The following is a 17,831-nucleotide window of genomic DNA, read 5'->3' as shown; positions in this document are numbered from 1 at the left end:
CCCACCCAGCCATTACTCTTGCCCAACTGTTCTGTCTGGCCGAGGCTCCACCTGGCTGCCCCTCCATTCCCCAACAGCAGGCAGGGTGCTGGCAAGCACAGTGCTGCAGGCTTGGGCACAGGGCCAAGCCACCAAGGCACTCCAAGCCACCAGATGATGCCCACAGCTCCTAGCAGGGACGCCCTGACAGAGGTGGAAGGGGGCTCATTCTCACCGGCATGAAGGTACACACAGAGCATGGAAACAAAGGCAGAGCCCAGGTCCTCCAGGGTTTGGAAGCTGGGACCCAACGTGTCTGACCGGGCCACCCAGCTGACTGGCTCATCCCTGTCAGAATAATCGCCTAGAGTAAAAGCCAGCCTCAGACTCCCACCCCTCACGAGCCACACGCCAAGACAGCACACACTTATCCTGAGCTGTTCCTGCTCCCCTAACAGACACCAAGTTCACCAAAAGCCCCACTGCCTGGACTTTATGGTATCTGACATCAGAGGGAACATGACACAAGTCCACCTGTCAGGAGCCCAGATCCGGTTGTGCCATCAGTTCTTAAGGACCGACTTCAACCCTGTCCAAATCTCAGTTCAAACACAAACCTCTTTGTGGGCTAAAGAGCTGGCCCTCCAAGTCCAAGGGCAGCTTTTTGAGTCCTACATCTCTGCTTCCCACCTTACAATGGCGTGGGAGGGAGAGAGAATATTAGTAAACATAAACTCCCCAATCCCGCCTTTCTTTTCTAAAGGGATTCTAACCAGAAATTAGGGCCTAAGTGTGTGTGTGGGTGGGCAAGAAACACGGAGGAAAAGGGACTCTCTGGACTACAAAGCAGCCCCGTGTTTTGTCGCTGGGCTCTCTGGACAACACAGGCACGTCTCCCTATGCCGAGGGGGTGCCTGTCCTCTAGCTGTTGTCTGCCCAGCACACCCAGGATTGGCTCTACAACAATGCCCTAGAGCATCGGGCTGTTTCCAAAGCAACATTTTCTTCTGCTCTGCTGCCATCCACTTTGAGGAGCCAGGTCCCCACAGCTGCCCTCGAGATGCCACCAGCCCCATGGCACTCCGTCTCCGGCCCACTGCAGAGAGAACAGTATAGTGAAGGTGGATGGTAAACAGTAGAGAGTAAAAGAAACATGTGATCAATCCCTTTTCTCCCTCCCCAGTGCCCCTCCCTCCCTCCCTCCCAAATAAATAAGTTAATGGGTTTAGGAATGTTCCCATTCAAAGTTCTTTCCAATCAGCTCCATTCCTCTTGTTTTGTTTGAAATGAATCTTGAGTATTTCTTTTTACCCTGGAGCAGCTGCCTTGACAGAGTCTCCCCGCAGTTGCTCCTCAAAAAATAGAAATGACATTGTGCCAGGGAGAAGCCAGACTCCCGGCCTGACATCTGCTCTCATTGTGTTGTGGTGAAAACTCCGCTGGGATGCTCTGACCGCAGCAGGAGCAATGCCAAATTGAAACCTTTCACCAAAATGTTCAGGCTCTGGCCAGAGTCCCTGCATGACTTCTGCTCCCAGCCCTGCCCGATGGGACTGGAGCCGCCAACCTCCCCACCACAATGACTGTGGGGCTGGGAAGGTGGCTGCTATAGGCAGTCTTTGCAGAGGGCCACCTGGCCCTTGATGAAGTCCCGGCAGGGGCAGATCCTCTGGTGCCTGGGGTGGGCGCCCGCACAGCTGAAGAGCAGGAGGTCACCTTGGAACACACAGTGCTTATTCTTAGGGTCAAAGGAGGGCACCAGGATGTCCTTGGCCAGCTCTGAGCTGTGGCAGGTCACCTCATACCTGAAGAGGAAGAGAAAGGCACATGGGTTGGAGATGCAGGGAACACAGCCTGTCCTTGTACTGCCCCATCAGCCCACCTCCTGAGGTATGGGGAGGGCATCCGTTCTTCTGCTTTAGAAATGATGTGTCCCAAGACTCTGACCCACAGTTCTCCACCCCTAGTCATCCAGAAAGACATGCGTGTGCCAGGACGTGCACACGAGGTGTGTGCGCGAGGACACTCAGCAAAGCCTTGTCTGTAATGGAGAACTGGAAACTACCTGAATACTCATCAAACAGGGGGTGGCTGAATACATTATGGCCCATTTGTGCTTTTGGAGTTCTATGCAGCCCTTGAAAAAGAATGAGGGAGAAATGCGTGCACCAGCATGACAGCTGTCCTGGGGGACGGTGAGTTCTGGAACAGATGTGCAGTGTGATTGACAGTGCGTGCAGTGAGAGTGTGAGAGTTGGGAAGGCCACACACTAATGTTCTGGCAACGGTGGCTTCTGAGGAGTGAGACTGGGGCAAAGCTGTGCGTTTCTTAAATATTTTTAGAAAGTATGCTTAACTTTTTAATTAAACGCTTAAAAAAATTCCTGTTATATGGCCTTTGTCTCCTGCTGGAAAGCAATCAGGGGTAACGGTTCACAGAACCTTTGCAGCTACCCTTCGGCCATGTACTAGTAACCCCAGTTGGAGATAAGGGAGCAAAGGCTTCAGGATGTGCAGGGCGGGGTCTGAATCCAGGCCCTGCTCCTGAGCCTTGTGCTCTTGCTCCTCTGCCATCTTTTCCCAACAGCTGAGTCATTCTGTGGGCTGGGGACCCTCATGGCTTTGATTCCTTGGGCTGGGACCACTGTATGGGGAGTTAATGATATGCTGGATGTGCCCACTCCTAAGGGTGTTGGCCTCGTAAAGAAGAGTGACCCATCTTTTCTTCTCGCCTGGGATGCTTTAGTCCTACCTACCCGGGCTCTCCAGAACAAGAGGGCCTCACCTGGTGTCCCACACTGATGCCAGGTGGGAACCAGTGCTACACCTGAGTTTGGAGAAGGAGGTGTAAGGGGCTGGCCAGACCTGGGTCTGAGTCCCAGCTTCATCTCTTAGGAGCTGTGCGACCCTAGCCAAATGACTGAGCCTCTCTGTGGCTTGGTTGTCTCTTTTGTAAAATGGGGATAAATAATCCTTAATTGCAGGAATTAAATTAGTGCTTCTAGAACACTTGGCAGAATCTAGCTTTTAGTTAGTAGCTAATAAATGGTAATGATAATTATTATTATGATTATTGTCATCATCATCCTGCCCTGGCAGATGTTGGAGGGGCTATGCCACCTCCGTCCCTTGCCTGATGTAGTGATGTGTGAAGCATTTCCATTTCTCTCTGACCATGGAAGTCTCTTTGTCCAGTAAGCTTCTTGCTGACAGGGAGGGGATCGTTGTCTCTGGGCAGCTTCCACACTGGGAGTGGCGAGCATCAGGGCATCACTCTCCCTCCTGTCCTGACCACTCTTGTCCTCTGACTGCCCAGCCCCACCTCCCTTTGCTGACATTAATTCAGCGATTCCCAGCACATCTGTTGGGGCTTCTGGCGAGCTCTTTGAGGCTGCCAACCTGGCTCCTGCTCAGTCATGGCTTCTGGAACTCAGCACGTCACTGGCACTCAGCCTGCCTTCCCAGGGCCCCTGCACATGCTTATTAGATCAGGAGAGCAGCCCCCTTATCTCGCCCCTGCAGTCACCAGGGGTGTTCTTCGACTTCTCTAAATACCCTAACACCTTGTTCTTGGTGCCAGCTGGGAGATGCTGGTGCCCAGGGGGTTAAGGTCATGGACCATGAAGGAAGAGGGCAGGAAGTAGAAGTTTTATGGGTTTCCTAAAAGGAAAAATAAGTCAGAGACTTGGGGCTTACCAAGTCCTTCACAGGACACCCTGACTGGCCAACAAAGAGAATGGGGTATCCGGAGCTCAATTCTGAAATGAAAGTTTATGTAAGGAATGTGGCCTTGGGATACAGATTTACACCTATACTATTTCCTTGTTTAGGTGAATTATAGCAGCTGCTGTGTGTTAACTCAAACCATCTGCCTAGCACACTGCTAACAGGGAGTAAGGGAATCTACAGCTCCTCTCAAACTCCACGTGAGGGGTGTAATTGCCAGGAGGCCTGAAAAGCCCTTCTGCTGCCTCCTGGGCCATTGGACTCTGGCTCCAGGCCAGTCTCCCAGGGTATGAACACAGGTGCTCAAGCAAGGCTGCAGCTGCAGACGCCTGCCTGAGCCAATGTACATAGACACTGTGAAGGTTCGAGCAGCAGCTGCTTCCCAGAGCCACAGGGCAGATGTGTCACGGGGCAGGTCCTTGAAGGTCCAATCAGTACGGCACTGTGTGGGCACAAGACGGCTCTGGCCACTTCTGCATGCCACCTAATCCCTGGCCTGAGCGTCTCCCAGGCCTGAGCGTCTCCCAGGCCTCTAGGGAGCTTTTTCTTCCATTGGCACGCAGGTGCCTGCCCGACAGCCCCGGGCAGTCAGGAAGGCACTCCATCAGCCTTGCTTAACTAAAGAGCAAAAGTCACCAGCGAGGTGAAGCGATTTTCCCCAGTCGCTAGAGTGCACCCAGAGAACAGATGGCCTCCACAGCCCAGGGGTCCCTGAAGCCCATGAATCCTCTGCCTTTCCAGTGTGTACACAGTGCTGCATCTGCCTCTGTCCCTGTGGTGTCTGTCACACACACACCCTCCCGCTCAGAGACTCCACACACGGAGTGCCAACTCCTCTCCAGCTGGCCTCCACGGCTTCCTTACAGGATGGGAGTTGGGGCTTCTAGGGCCCAGTGGCCCTCAGTTTACATGTTTCTAGCTCTTGAAGAACAGAGGGCAGAGCCCCTTTGCATGGGGCTGTCCACTTCTTCCCCTGCAGCCACTGGCATTAGCTTAGCTGAGAACCCCAGGCATCAGAGATGAGGAGAGAAGCCACCTGTCCCTCCACAACACACAGACACATGACACATGGCCCTTCTGGGTAGTGAGACAGAAGGAGGGCCATCCTACGTGCTGCTCCTACTCCTCCTGCTCACCCTTGCCCCGCCTCCCTCCCTCCCTCAGCCCCCCTTGAGAGGGCCCTGTTTATTCCAGCTCTGACCCCACCAAGTCCTACCCAAACCCCCTCGTGATCACTCTGACTCAGTGCCACCTCCCTTCTCTAGGTGCCAAAGCACTCAGTCTACACTTCACCACTTAGAATTCCCCTACTCAGAGAGAAATCCCAATCACCAAATAATTTAAAATTTTTGTAGATACAACTTTAAAAAGAGGCAGCAAAACTACAAACCAGCTACATATTAACTCGTGTTCCTATTTATGGAGCCGAGGTCTTCCCCACTGGGCCACACTGGAATGGACTCTGGTACTTCCCAGGACTCTCTGCCTTCTGGTCCCCTCATCCCAGGCTGGGTGGAGTCTTGTCCAGAGGACAGGTCACACCTGAGACATGCATGCTCTGTGGTGGTCCCCCAGCACTTAATTGTACCCTGTTACAAGCATGGGGGCTCAAAGACCAGTTGCTTGATTCTCCCTGATTCAAGACGATAGTACTGCTGTCCAAAGTGCTCAATTTATGCAATGTATTAAATTCATACTATCCAACAAGGACAGGCAGTCCTTAAGGGCCGTGGACACCCAAAAACTGAAAGGAGCTCAAGCTCAGCTGAGAACCAGGTCCAACTTGGAGAAGAAGAGCTGGCTTGCAAAAGCTGCCAATTGCTAATTGGCCATGAATACGGATGGGCCAGGATTACCTCCACACTGAGGAGGCCCTCAATAGACTGCCAGATCGTTGGGGCTCTATAACATTGTCAGTATTTACAAACGCGTGCACAAGTTATTCAGTGGAGCTCTTACATTCAGAGAATTAATTTCAGACAGCTCTATTGCAAGATTAGCATTCATTCGAGCTTCCTGTAAGAAAACCACATCCCTACAGTGGGGTGGGAGTGGGGGTGGCAGTCCCTGGGCACAGGGCCTGGCCGCAGGACAGCGCACACTGCAGGACTCTGTGTGGTATGCGGAGGTGGAGAGGAGGCTGCCCAAAGCTCTCTGGAAGGAGGGGCTGTTCTGCTCTGTCTTTGGCAAGGGCTGTGCATCACCTCACCATCACCTAGGACGTCCGCATCTTACACTTAAGAAAATTGATGGACAGAGGAACTGGCCGCTCACCCACCTGATGGCTCCCCTTCCTGTCCCTGCTGACGTGGACCCTTTCCCTGGGGGTGGGCCACCTGTGTGGGGCCCCGTGCTAGCTATAAGCTAGTCGTGGTATGGTCATGGTATCCAGGCCAAGAGCCTGGCCAGGAAGCAAGCCGTGCTCCTCACACGTCCCATTCAGGTCCCATTCCCAGGATGTAGCTCCTCCTGTTCCCTCTCCCAGAGGAGGGCTGCACATAGACAATACTGTGCGCACTGTCCCTAGTCTGTCCTAGCGAAGTCAGACTTCTGACACAGAGTACCCAGGACTCTCCAAAAGCCACCTTGCTCTGGGAGCTATCTGCAAGAGGACCAGCAGAAGCTCCTTATGGAACCCTAGAATTCAGGAGCTATGCTGTGGGACTGGAAGCTTCCAGCACCACCACAGGCGTCCCATGTATATCAGACCACCTCCCCTACCACAAAGCTTCCCTGGTTGTGGAGTGCGGTGCCATGCTGACCTCCCTTGTCTGGCCTGTGCTTTTGTTTTGGTGGTGGAACCGAGGCAGCCTCTGAGCCTGATCTTCCCATTAAAAAAGGGGGGGAAAAATAGCACCCCCCACGTGCCTAGGGAGCCAGAGGCCACACTCTGTCTCTGAAAGGGCTTATACCACACTGGGGGACAGTAAGACACACAGGAGCGACTGGGTGAACTCGGACCAATGTGCACAGATAACCACAGTGGCCAACAGCTCTAACAAGGTGTGAAGCCAGATGGGGGCTCCATTCCTTAAATGCTCTCTGCAAGCTCGGGATGGTGCCCTGCTGTACTGAGTATGTAGAGTTGGGACAGCAGTGTCCTATTATTTATAGACAAGCCTCTTGGAGAAAACACCTAATCAGAGCTTTTTGGGTGGTGGTTGGGTGGGTAGGGAGAGGCTAGATAATTAGGCGATATGTGGACCAGAGAGGGTATGATGAAAATTGGGAGAACAGATTTAGTATTGACAGGGGTCATGTGCCAGAGGCTGGAAGAAACTTGACATGAAAACTTGGGAACTACAGATGCCAAGCTCAAAATACTAACACGAAGGGAAACGAACGGCATCACTAAAAGTAACACAAGCAAAAGATAAAAACTCAGGGGGCACGTAAGGCCCCTCCTGGGTGCAGCTCTGGCTGGTGTTCCTGGTGCTGCACCCACCTCGCTGCTAAGGGACCCAGCAGAGTCAGGCCTGCGATATGCCATGTGCCAAAGTTCCAGAAGAAATTGCGAAAGGGGACAGGGCTATAGAAGGAGAAGGTGGCTCTTGGAATCTCTCATGGGCAGTTTTGTGCCAGCTCCTTCTCCATATTTCTCATTCTTGACTCCAGGGTTAAAGACTGTGGTTCTGTGCCCACCTCCATTCCCACCGTTCTTGGGAGCAACGTTAGAAAACCGAACACCTCCTGCAATCTCTGAGCACAGACATAGCATTATTTATGCAAACACAACACCCCCATCCAAATTCTAAATACATCAGCATGCCAGGTGACTTCATCTCACCTAATAAAAATGCTGGACTCACTGTCTCTCGGGGGAAGCATGCTGCAACCTGCCCCCCACCCACATCTTTTCCCTACAGCCCCCAAGCCTGGAGACTGAAACCTCATACCCCTCAACCCCACTCTAAACCAGAAGGCGAGCTGGAGTCCCGAGGCTGCTACCCCTGCCCTGAGGCACTTACTTCAGCATGTCCTTGTCCTTGTTGAGGTGCTGGAAGAAAGAAGGCTCACAGATGAGCTGGTTCTCCTGGCACACCTGCTTGCAGGACTGGCCGGGTTCTGCAAGCTTTACCTGCAGGGCACTGAGGGGCGGCCACATCACTTGCCCATGGCAGAAGTCCTAGAATGACAATGAAGCTGTCAGCCAAGGGGACAAAAATGCCACTGAGGATCCCCAGCCCTGTCAAGCAATCCTGACAACAGGACGCACCAGGCTGGGAGGGAGCCATGAAAGGGAAGAGTTGGAGCCTGCCGGATGTGGGTTGAAACGAGGCTCAGCTGGAGCATGCTCTTGGGCCAGGTCTGGACCTCTTCCTCAACACAGAAGGGGACAATGACAGTATCTCCCATAAAGGGCAGAGGATGAGAGGTAATACCTGTACCGTGCATAGCATCATGCCTGCCCAAAGAGGGCAGCTATTAGTCACCATCACCATCATCAGCTACACAATCTAGCTATCCACTCTTGAGGGACTATCTCTGGCCCACCTCCACCAGCTGGTCTGTTCTCTCCTGATTCCAAGGACACTGTAACTGTCCACCTAATTTAACCGTTGCCTGATACGATATTGTTTCATGAGTGCTAGTTTTATTTCAATGGCAAGATTCTGACATCGGTGACAATGTTCCACTAATTCAACAACTAGAGAAATGGCCTGAGTGGTGTGTGACAAGGAGCATGGTACCCCCTACAAAGAAGGTGTGCAGGATGCTCAGAGTGGGGCAGGGCCAGTCATTCCTGGATATAGAGGCAGTGGAGAAAACCAGCATGTTCAAGGAAAACACATAGCAGGGAGACGGTTGGAAGACCAGGAAGTGACCCAAGCAACACAAGGAACTATCAGCTGGGTTAAGAGGAAGAGCTGGGAAGGCAGCAGCAGGGACCCCGGCTCTCATGAGCGATGGGAACGCAGGCACCACTGGCTCCCACAGCTTGCTCTACTTGCACGCCATCAACAGAACCCCAGCAAATCCCCCCGAATCCTCGGGCTGCCCAACCTGCCCAAGGTGCTGTCTGTGCTGGAGACCTGGGCTCTCTGAATGCCACTTGTAGGAATTCAGCCCACAGACACACGGGGACAAGAAAAGAAATAGGCACAGGATGGACAGCAGTATTGTTAGAGGAGAAGCAAATGACTTGAAACGACCCAAAGGCTGTATTTAAACACAGCTGCTTAAAGGTTTCTACATGCTGAATGGAAACACATACAAGCCATGCTGAGAAGTGAAAGGAGAGCGGGGAATGGCAGGCAGCGTATCGGTCATGCAAGTACGGGGTGGAGACCCACAGACAGATCGACATGTGTGCTCTGCTGAGAAGCCAATGCAATCACAGGGTCACGGTGGTCAGGAAATTTACTTTGTAATGTATGTCCTTCTGGAATGTTTAATTTTTCCTCATGTTTCCTCTCCCTGCTCTGTGTGGACGAGGAGGTGGTGATCTCAGGGCCTAGAGCTCCCAGCACTGGTGAGCACAGAGGAAATGTCACATGCCCCACCCTTGTTTGTCACGTGGGGTGTCGCAGGAGGGGCACAAGGGGCCTCACACTGCAGGAGGGCCCTGAGCTGCATCCAGGAGGGGCCTATGTACTGTTTTTTTGTTTTTTTTTTTTTACCTTGTGCTTACAGTACTTTTAATGAGCCAAAAGATGACAAAAAAGAGCAAAGCAAAATTCGCCCCAGGCTCTGCAGCAGCAGGCTCTGACACCACAGCCTGCCTGTCCCTTTTATTAGTCTGTGAACCTTTGAGCAAAATATGCAACATTCCGAAGCCTCAGTTTCCTAGTCAGAAAAATGCAGTGATGACAGTGATGGCTTCCTCAGCTCTCCCAACCTCCTTCCTGGAGGAGGTGGCACTGCCACATACTGAGAAAGAAAGCTGGTGGGTTGGGAGCACTTGGTGCCAGCTTCCACTCCAGCCTGCTCCCACGTCACACGTGCCTGAGGAGGGACTCAACTGTGTGGACCTGAGTCTGGAGGTGAATAAACTGAAATGCTTTACTGAACGGTGTGCAGGAAACCTAGATGTGGACTCACCTCAGCTGACAGCAGAATTCTAGAAGGGCCTAATAATCCAGACGGGGTAGAAATATAACTAGATTATTTAGAGATAGTAGGACACAGCTTAATCTTCTGAAAGTGATGGATGGAGGGTGGGTAAGCAGTGTCCTAGGACCCACAGAGCGCTGGGCACCCTCAGAGATGGACCACTGGGCAGGCACATACTGAAACAGAAGCCCCTGTTATAAGCCTCGTCTCACCAAGAGGTAGGTGCAAGCCCACTGGGTGCTCAGAGGCTGAAGGTTTTCTGTTCCGTTCACCCACAGCACAGGCTAATAGGGCAATGCCAACGTGCCTTACCTGCTCACCGAATGCACTCGTTCATTCACCCATTCAACAAACACTTGCTAAGATGCAGAAAAGCAGAGTGCAGACTGCCTGGGTTTGAATCTTATTTCCTCCGCTTATTAGCTGAGTGATCTTGGCTAGTTACATAATCTTTCCTTGCCTCAGTTTCCTCAATCATAAGATGTATGTTAATTGCTACCTCATAGCACTGCAGAGGGGATTAAATTAATTCTAATGTATGAAGTTTTCAGAGAAGTGCCTGACACAAATAACACCATCTCTGTGTTGGCTGTCACCTTTACTACGTACAAGGCACTCTTCTAGACACTTGGGGGGAGGGTGACTTGGTGAACTAATGGAACCAAAACCCCTGCCTTCATAGAGCTTACGTTCAGCTAGGAAGACGGATGAGACAAGATTAGAGGCTCTGACAATGAGGCGCAGGGAGTTCCGGGTGGCCTGGGGAGAGTGTGTGTTGGGGGCAGGAAGTAGGAGGAGATGGGACTCAAGAGGTCCCATGGAGTCCAGCACAGAGAGCTTTAGGGGCCAATGTAAAGCTGGGCAGAGGAGCAACAGGATCTTCAGTGCTGAGGACAGACCGCAGGAGCAAAAGCAGACACAGTTAGGAAGCCACTGCAATAGTGCAGGAGAGAGACAAGGAACTGAGACCAGACGTGAGCATCTCTGTTCAGCAAACCTCCATGAAACACTCATACAAGCTGGCTTTGAAGGTGTCCTCACTCATTCATTCAAAACTTTACACATGACTATTAAAGCCTCACACTAGGTGTTTGAAATACAAACATGATGGCGATGCACTCAGAAGTTCAGTGCACAGTCTAGTGAGAGAGGCGGAGACTTAAAAAATGACAGAACAGTACAAAACAGATGCTCAAACAGGATGCAAAGGCCAGTTGGAGGAGGGAAAGGATTAGCTGTTTGGGGAGGGAAAGAGTGGTGGTGGTAGCAGTCAGAGAAGGCCTCCAGGAGATAGGGATGTCTGGGCTGGGTTTTGCAGGCTGAATAGGAGTTGGTGGATTACCACTAACATGGTCCCTTGCATATAACTGGCACTCAGTAAAGAGCTGTAGAACTTAACTGAATGGCTTTGGTATTCTGGGGCTTTGATAGTCATAGAACTAGAAGACGAGACTACTCCAACCCAGTGAGGGTTCTACGCAGCCAGAATGAGGTACAAACAGTGATTTCCACTTTGGTTAAGAAGCCCACTTAGAACATCTGCATTCCTCTCTAACAGTAATTTCAACCAGTTACCAAATTCTCCTCAATCTACTTGACTATTCTGAAATTTCCATGCAGTAACCACAAGCCATAAAGAAAGGTCTATTAACCAACAAATTTATGAGAAAAATGTTCTAAACAAATGAACACAACCTCTGTGAAGAGGAAGTAAGAGCACCACCTCTGTAATGAAGGCTAAGTAACAGCACGAAGACAACGTTACTCACAAAAGCACCAAAAGAGCTAGAGAAGACCAGGGCTGGGGGTGGGGGTGCTCTCCCTAGGAGAGAAGCACCAGGTGAAGGGGCTGGCTTGTCCCTCCCTCTTGGTTGGCTGGGCCAGATGGAAAGTGTCACCCGTTTGGAGCAAAACAGAGGAGCAGGAACAGAAGAGCCAGTAAGAGAACGCTGAGTGGTATGTGATGGGTCTTTCCCACCTCCCCCGCCCTGTCTCCAGTCCAGGTCAGATCTCTCATGGAGTTATTATAAGCCCACAATATATTAGGTCCAAGTGGACTTCTCTGGAAAGCCACATTGTTTGGGACCAAGAAGATCGGGACAGGTATACAGGTCTGGGGGCAGGATCTAGAGGAAGTAAAATCAGGAATTTGCAAACAAAAAAGGGGTGGGAGGGGCGGCCCTGTGGCTCACTCCGGAGAGTGCGGTGCTGGGAACGCAGCGGCTCCCGCTGCGGGTTCGGGTCCTATATAGGGATGGCCAGCGAGCTCCCTGGCTGAACGCGGTGCACCAAGCCAAGGGTTGCAATCCCCTTACCGGTCATAAAAAAAAAAAAAAAGGGGGGGGGGGGAGGCTCCAGGCCATGAACATAGGATTTGGACCATATTCAGGCAGCTGTTTGAGGGATAAGGTACACATTTGTTATTTGTGCTCTAGCTGGGAAATCCAGGGCCTGGCACAGAAGTGTTCAATAAACACTAAGTGATTGATGGATGGGATTAAGCACACCTCAGCTGCCTGCTGGAACCTACCATTTTCTGCCTGTGCTGTCCTTCAAAAGGAAGTGAACTCTGTCCACAGGCGGCCCCTGGGGCTGTTTCCCAGAAGTGGGTGTGAATCTGTTTCCACAAAGGCAACAGAGAAGACGGCCGTGGAGCTGAGCACCATGGATTAATCCCCACGGATGATCTCTGCACCTGCAGATCAACTGAGCCAACAAGCTTACTCTTGAAAGAGTTAGACATAAATCTACAATATTCCACACTCTTCTACTACTAGCAGTCTACCCAAGAGAAAAAAACACATCTATGTGAAGACTGCAGTTCACAGCAACATTAATCACAATAGTCAAAAGGCAGAAATAACCCAAACGTCTATCAGCTAGTGAATGGATAAACAAACTGTGGTATGTCCAGACTATGGAATACTGTAAGCAATAGAAAGAAATAAGTTCTGATACATGCTACAACATGGATAAATCCCAAGACATAACACTAAGTGAAAGAAGCCAGAAATCTCCAGAAAAGGCAAAGGAGACAAAAACAAATAGATCAGTGTTTTGCTGGGGCTGGTGTAGAGCAAGGACTAACTACAAACAGGCACAACAAAGCTTTTGGGGTGATGAAATGTTGCCAAACTAGATTGTGGTGGTAGGTACATAACTCTACTAAATTGCTAAAAAAAAAAAAAAAAATCATTGAATTGTATCCTTACATAAAATGAACTTTATGGTCTGTAAATTACACCTCAATGAAGCTGTCTGAAAAACACACTAGCTTTCAGAGTGCCTACAGGGACCTAAACAGGAATTAATGTATAGATTCCTCTACCAACCCTATGGGATAGGTAGTATTATCCCCTTTTCACAGAAGAGCAAAGAGCACAGAGAGATTCGGTAACTTGGCCAAGGTCAGAACAGTGGTAGCAGAGCTCAGATGGGAACCCAGGCAGTCAGGCTCCAGGTTACCGTGCTTAATCACTAAGTGCTTAGTTCTCGCTGGGAGCAGGAACAGCTAGGTAAACACCAGCTGGCGACTTTTCAAGAGTGAACATTCCCCCCAAGATATGACAACCTTCTTCCCTTTCTGATTCCTTCTCCTCTTTTCCTGCAACTTCATCACCTCCCCCACCCCTGGACAGTCCAGATCTGCTAACAGGCTGGTCCTTGCATCTAGAGCACTCCCCAGTGAGTTCAACATGGGCTCTGATGAGCAGACAACCTAGGAGCTTAGCGGATCACACAGCCAGCAGGAGTTAACTCTTTTTCTCACCCTCCATCTCTCCAGAATGCTTTTCACACGAATGACACAGCTCTTTACAAACTAATGACTGCAACCGTCCTCTATATTTATATGGTTTTTATAGGAAACAGAACACAGGGTTGGTGAGCACATGTGTGGTTTTCAGAAATTAGTCTGAACGTTGCCATTCCTTCCAAAGAACCTGCTCTACTCTGTGGCCTGAGGCTGATACATAAGACTTTCCCGAGAAACCCATACTGAAAACCTCAACAGGCCAAGACACACTCAAGTTAGGGAACAATAGTGCTTGATCTTAGACTAGGAGGGATTTTTGCCTTGGCACTAACTCCCCCTTCTTGGAGACAGTGCCTCTCTTAGAGAGCTGACTTAAGAGAGCAGGCAATCCAAATCAACGTTCTTAGTACAGTTAAGAAAAGGTGGGGGGCGAGCATTAAGGGAGAAGAACAAGGGCTTTTCCTAGAGCCAGGATTCTTTCCCAGTGGGGGCCCATACCCTGGGCTGGCTGGGCAGGAGGCAGGTTTCCTGCTTTGCCTGCTCAACTGTACAATGAAGCCTGGCGTGCTCTCAACTGCCTTCTTCTGGCTCCCACCGCCTTGGGGGAGCGCCATGCACAACCTTGAAAGGTTTCTGGGATAAAAGCATCCATGTTTCCCTTGCAGATAACACAGAAGACTCTGAAGGTGGAGATCAGCCTAATTAGAGCTGCAGGCTTCCCTGCTTATACCAGAAACACCCTTCTCGCCATCCTCCTTGGTCTTTGAAGATATTCCTCAAGCTGCAAAAATAACAAATACCCCAAGCTCTAAAATATTGGGCCTGGAGCTAATAGTTAGAGGTAGAAGACCTAATCTTTGAACCAATGGGGTCTTGGCTTTCCATCTTCCCTCTGGCATCAGGAGAACATTTTGGATTCAATAGAATCCCTGAGATAAACTTAAAATAGGCCCCTTTATTGCTTGTTTAGGAGCACTAGGGAGAATGTTTAATAAGAAATGGCCCACACACAAGATTCCTAGGATGACTTTTCTAAAACACCAATCTCATAGCACCATTGCCCCTCATCCTGTGATAAAACTTTTCTTCACCTTCCTGTTGTCCCAGAATCAAATCCAAATTCTTTAGCCAAGACTCAGCATCTGTCTATGCCCTGACTTCTCCTCCAGTCCCGTCTCTCACCTCACACTCTCTTCAGTCATAGTGACAATTTCTGTAATTCACCATGATTTCTCTTTCTCTTCAGGGCTTGGCATCTCGACCTGTCCAGCCCTCCCTTTACTCCCAGTTTGCCTTCAGGATTCACCTCCTGCAAGATGCCTTCCAAGATTCTTCCCCAACCCACACAGGCTGGGCTGTGTGACCCTAAAGCATCCTGGTTACGTTGCTATTACAGGGCTTCACCTCCTGCAGAGCCAGTGCCTATTGATGTGGCTGCCTTCTGCATGAAACTCGAAGCTACCTGAGGGAAAGGACTGGACCTTTGACCTCTTCTCTTCCCCAACTGCCAGCACAGTCCACAGCACAGTCCACAACACACTCCAGCTGACAAATACTACGGTACTTCAAAAAGTTTGTGGAAAAAGAGAATTGAAAGATAATGTGGATCTTTCCATGAACTTTCTGAAGTATCCTCACATTCCAATAAATCAATAACAGCAGGCAAGAAAGAAATCTCTGGATTTCTGTGAACTGCTGATCTTTGCAAAAAAGTCTGTACGTAGGCGGTGAGGAGAAGGCACAGTTTTATTAGCATGTTTAACAGAAGACAATTTTAGTAGCATGTTTTCCAAATCACCAAGTCCAAGATGAGCTTCCTGGTTCATGGCACATATGAATAAAAAGCATACTCATTCATTCACTCTTTCATTTATTCATCCTTTCAACTGGAAGTTATTGAGTACTTGCTATGTGTCAGGCAGGGTGCTAGGCACCTGGGATACAGAGCTAGGTGTGGCTCCTGCATTATGGAGCATTTAACAAGGTCTATTTGGAGGAAAGGACCTTCCTGTTTGAAAGGAAACCTAGCAATAGGCTTACAGAGGACTTGAGAACTTTTAAGGACTGGTTGGGATTCATGAGCCTCAGGAAAGAAAGAAATAAAAGCCTTCAGATAAACCTGATCAAGAGTCATTTATGCCTGCTCGTGAGTAACTCCATTCCCTGAGAGGAAGTGGAAATAGGAAAGAAGGAAGAGAGTCTCACAAGAAGCTGCAGAGATCCAGATAAGACCTCAAGAGCCTCAGAGATGGTAGCAAAAGCTGTGATGTTTTAAAACTCACTGCCAAAGGAGCTCAGCAGCGCCTTTCTAGACCTCCAGGGTAAGTGAGCAGTTCTCTGCAGTAAAAGAAGGCGGGAAGCACAGCTCTGGGTCCCCTGCCATCTCCTAAGGCCCCGGCACTTGCTGCTGGTGCAGACACGGCCTCAAGCCAAACCTGAATCAAATCTTGACTCTACGATTTCTGAGCCCCATGACTGTGAGTCTTGGTTTCCTCTATCCACAGAGAGCGATTATTACTGCCACCTCCTAGGATTACTCTAAGGACTAAATGAGATGATAGACTGTGATGTATTTGTACACATTGGCGCAGAATCTGTGTGTATATGGTTGCTAGTTACAATGATACTGTCATTCTAGTGTCATATACAGACTAAATGAGATCATGATCCAAATGCTTAGCTTTCACGGTAAAGTCTGATGAGTATTATAATACACATAATTATGATACTATTTAATATATTACAATGTAATATAATATATCCCAATATAATATAGCATAATGTATTAATCAACAGTACTAGTCTGCATTTATTGGGCATGCTGTGCCAAGCCTTGTTCTAAGCACTTTATCAGCCCTATGAAGTAGGTCCTATTATTGTCCTTATTTTACAGAGGAGGAAACTAAGGCACAGAGAGGCTGAGCAACATGCCCAAGTCATATACCCAGAAACTCAGGGTGCTAGGAGTGGAGCCCAGTGGCTGGGCTGCAGACCGTCTGGCAGGCCAATCTGAAGCACACCCCTCCCTTCCCCTGCCCCCAGCAGCAGCACCTGGGGCTGTCGGCTGCTCACCACAGGAGAAGTCCAACCACCAACTCCTCCTTTGAAATCCACTTTGGCCCTATGGTCTGTGGCTACTTAAATTTTCAACACACCATTTCTATTTTCAGCTTGCACAGCCTCATCCCCTATTGTATAAAGATCCCTTCATCACTCTAAAACACTCTGCTTTGCCCTTTAAGAAAAGCCCCTTATTTCTGGAATCTGGTCAAGGAGTTCATATTCTCTTACCCATGGGGGTTCTCAGTCTGTCTATTTCTAGCTCTGAGTTGCTTTTGAAACCCAAGGAATCAAAATGTTATAAAATGATAGAGCACTGACACTCTTAGCCTTTACTTCTAGGAGCACAAGCAGAAGTTTCCAAATCCTGCTGGGAGTGGTGGGACTCTTGGCTTCCTCCCTGCTCTGGAACTGAAGTCCTGCTTTTATCTGTTTTATATACCTGGGTTTCAGGTAAGGTTTCATTTGAAAAGGGGTCCTGTTTTAAAAGATGTTTGAAAACCACTAAAAGGTCCTGACATGTTTAAAACTACTGAGCATATGAGTATATTATTAAAGGAATGCTTAGAAACCATTGGTTTCAGTTCTTGCCTTTCTCAGGGTGAGAAATGAAGATAAGGCAGGACCAGAGGGCTGTCTTTCTGTCCCTCTCCCGTCACAAGTCTTTGTGATAGCCTTCAGAACCCACTCAGGGCACAGGCCCTGAGAGGCAATGAGGTCTCCATCTTGACCTTCGGTCTCTCCTGTTGTAAGTTTCCATGTGACCTCCCACTCTCATAAAGGACATACTTATCCCAAGGGAAGACTGGCTCCTTGGATGATCATGACAGAGCTGCCTTTAGATTTCCAGCAAGCCACTATTCCCAGCTTCTGGAGTCTTCCAAAGCAGGGAAATAACCACAGAAACATGGTCAGCTCTTAATTTTTCCTGAGTCCTCTGGGGTAACAGGAAGTAAGACATAGCAAAGAAAGATGGACTTCTGATGAGCCTTACCTGTTTTTCAATGAAAGCGTTGATTCTCTGCAGCATCCCTTCACATGTGAATTCATATGGCATGTACGGCTCAATCTGCAGAAACACAACATTGTACCATGAAAAAGGAGGACACAGGACATGTGATACTTACCAGTCCTCCACTGATTCACTCAACACACAGGTGCCAACACCTCGAGGCAGCCTAATGAATGATCAAGACTATGGACTTAGAAGTCAACAGACAGGGTTCACAACCTCACTCTGTTCCTTCCTAGGTAGGGG

At 49.6% G+C, this 17,831-nt stretch overlaps 1 protein-coding gene across 1 annotated transcript in view; it reads right to left on the bottom strand.

Annotated features, from left to right (window-relative positions):
- Positions 1-1,501: 1,501 nt before the first annotated feature.
- Positions 1,502-17,831, bottom strand: part of MGAT5 (alpha-1,6-mannosylglycoprotein 6-beta-N-acetylglucosaminyltransferase) — a 206,891-nt gene continuing 190,561 nt past the window's right edge. The window contains exons 14-16 of the mRNA XM_063107231.1: positions 17,568-17,642; positions 7,674-7,831; positions 1,502-1,784 (exon numbers count right to left, since the gene is read on the bottom strand). Coding sequence (XP_062963301.1) covers positions 1,586-1,784; positions 7,674-7,831; positions 17,568-17,642 — 432 coding nt within the window. The 3' untranslated portion in view covers positions 1,502-1,585. The remainder of the gene's footprint in view (positions 1,785-7,673; positions 7,832-17,567; positions 17,643-17,831) is intronic.

This window comes from Cynocephalus volans, chromosome 1 (genome assembly GCF_027409185.1).
Source record: "Cynocephalus volans isolate mCynVol1 chromosome 1, mCynVol1.pri, whole genome shotgun sequence".
Taxonomy (NCBI): domain Eukaryota; kingdom Metazoa; phylum Chordata; class Mammalia; order Dermoptera; family Cynocephalidae; genus Cynocephalus; species Cynocephalus volans.
Note: the sequence above shows the minus strand (reverse complement) of the source record. Positions and strands in the feature narration are given on the sequence as shown.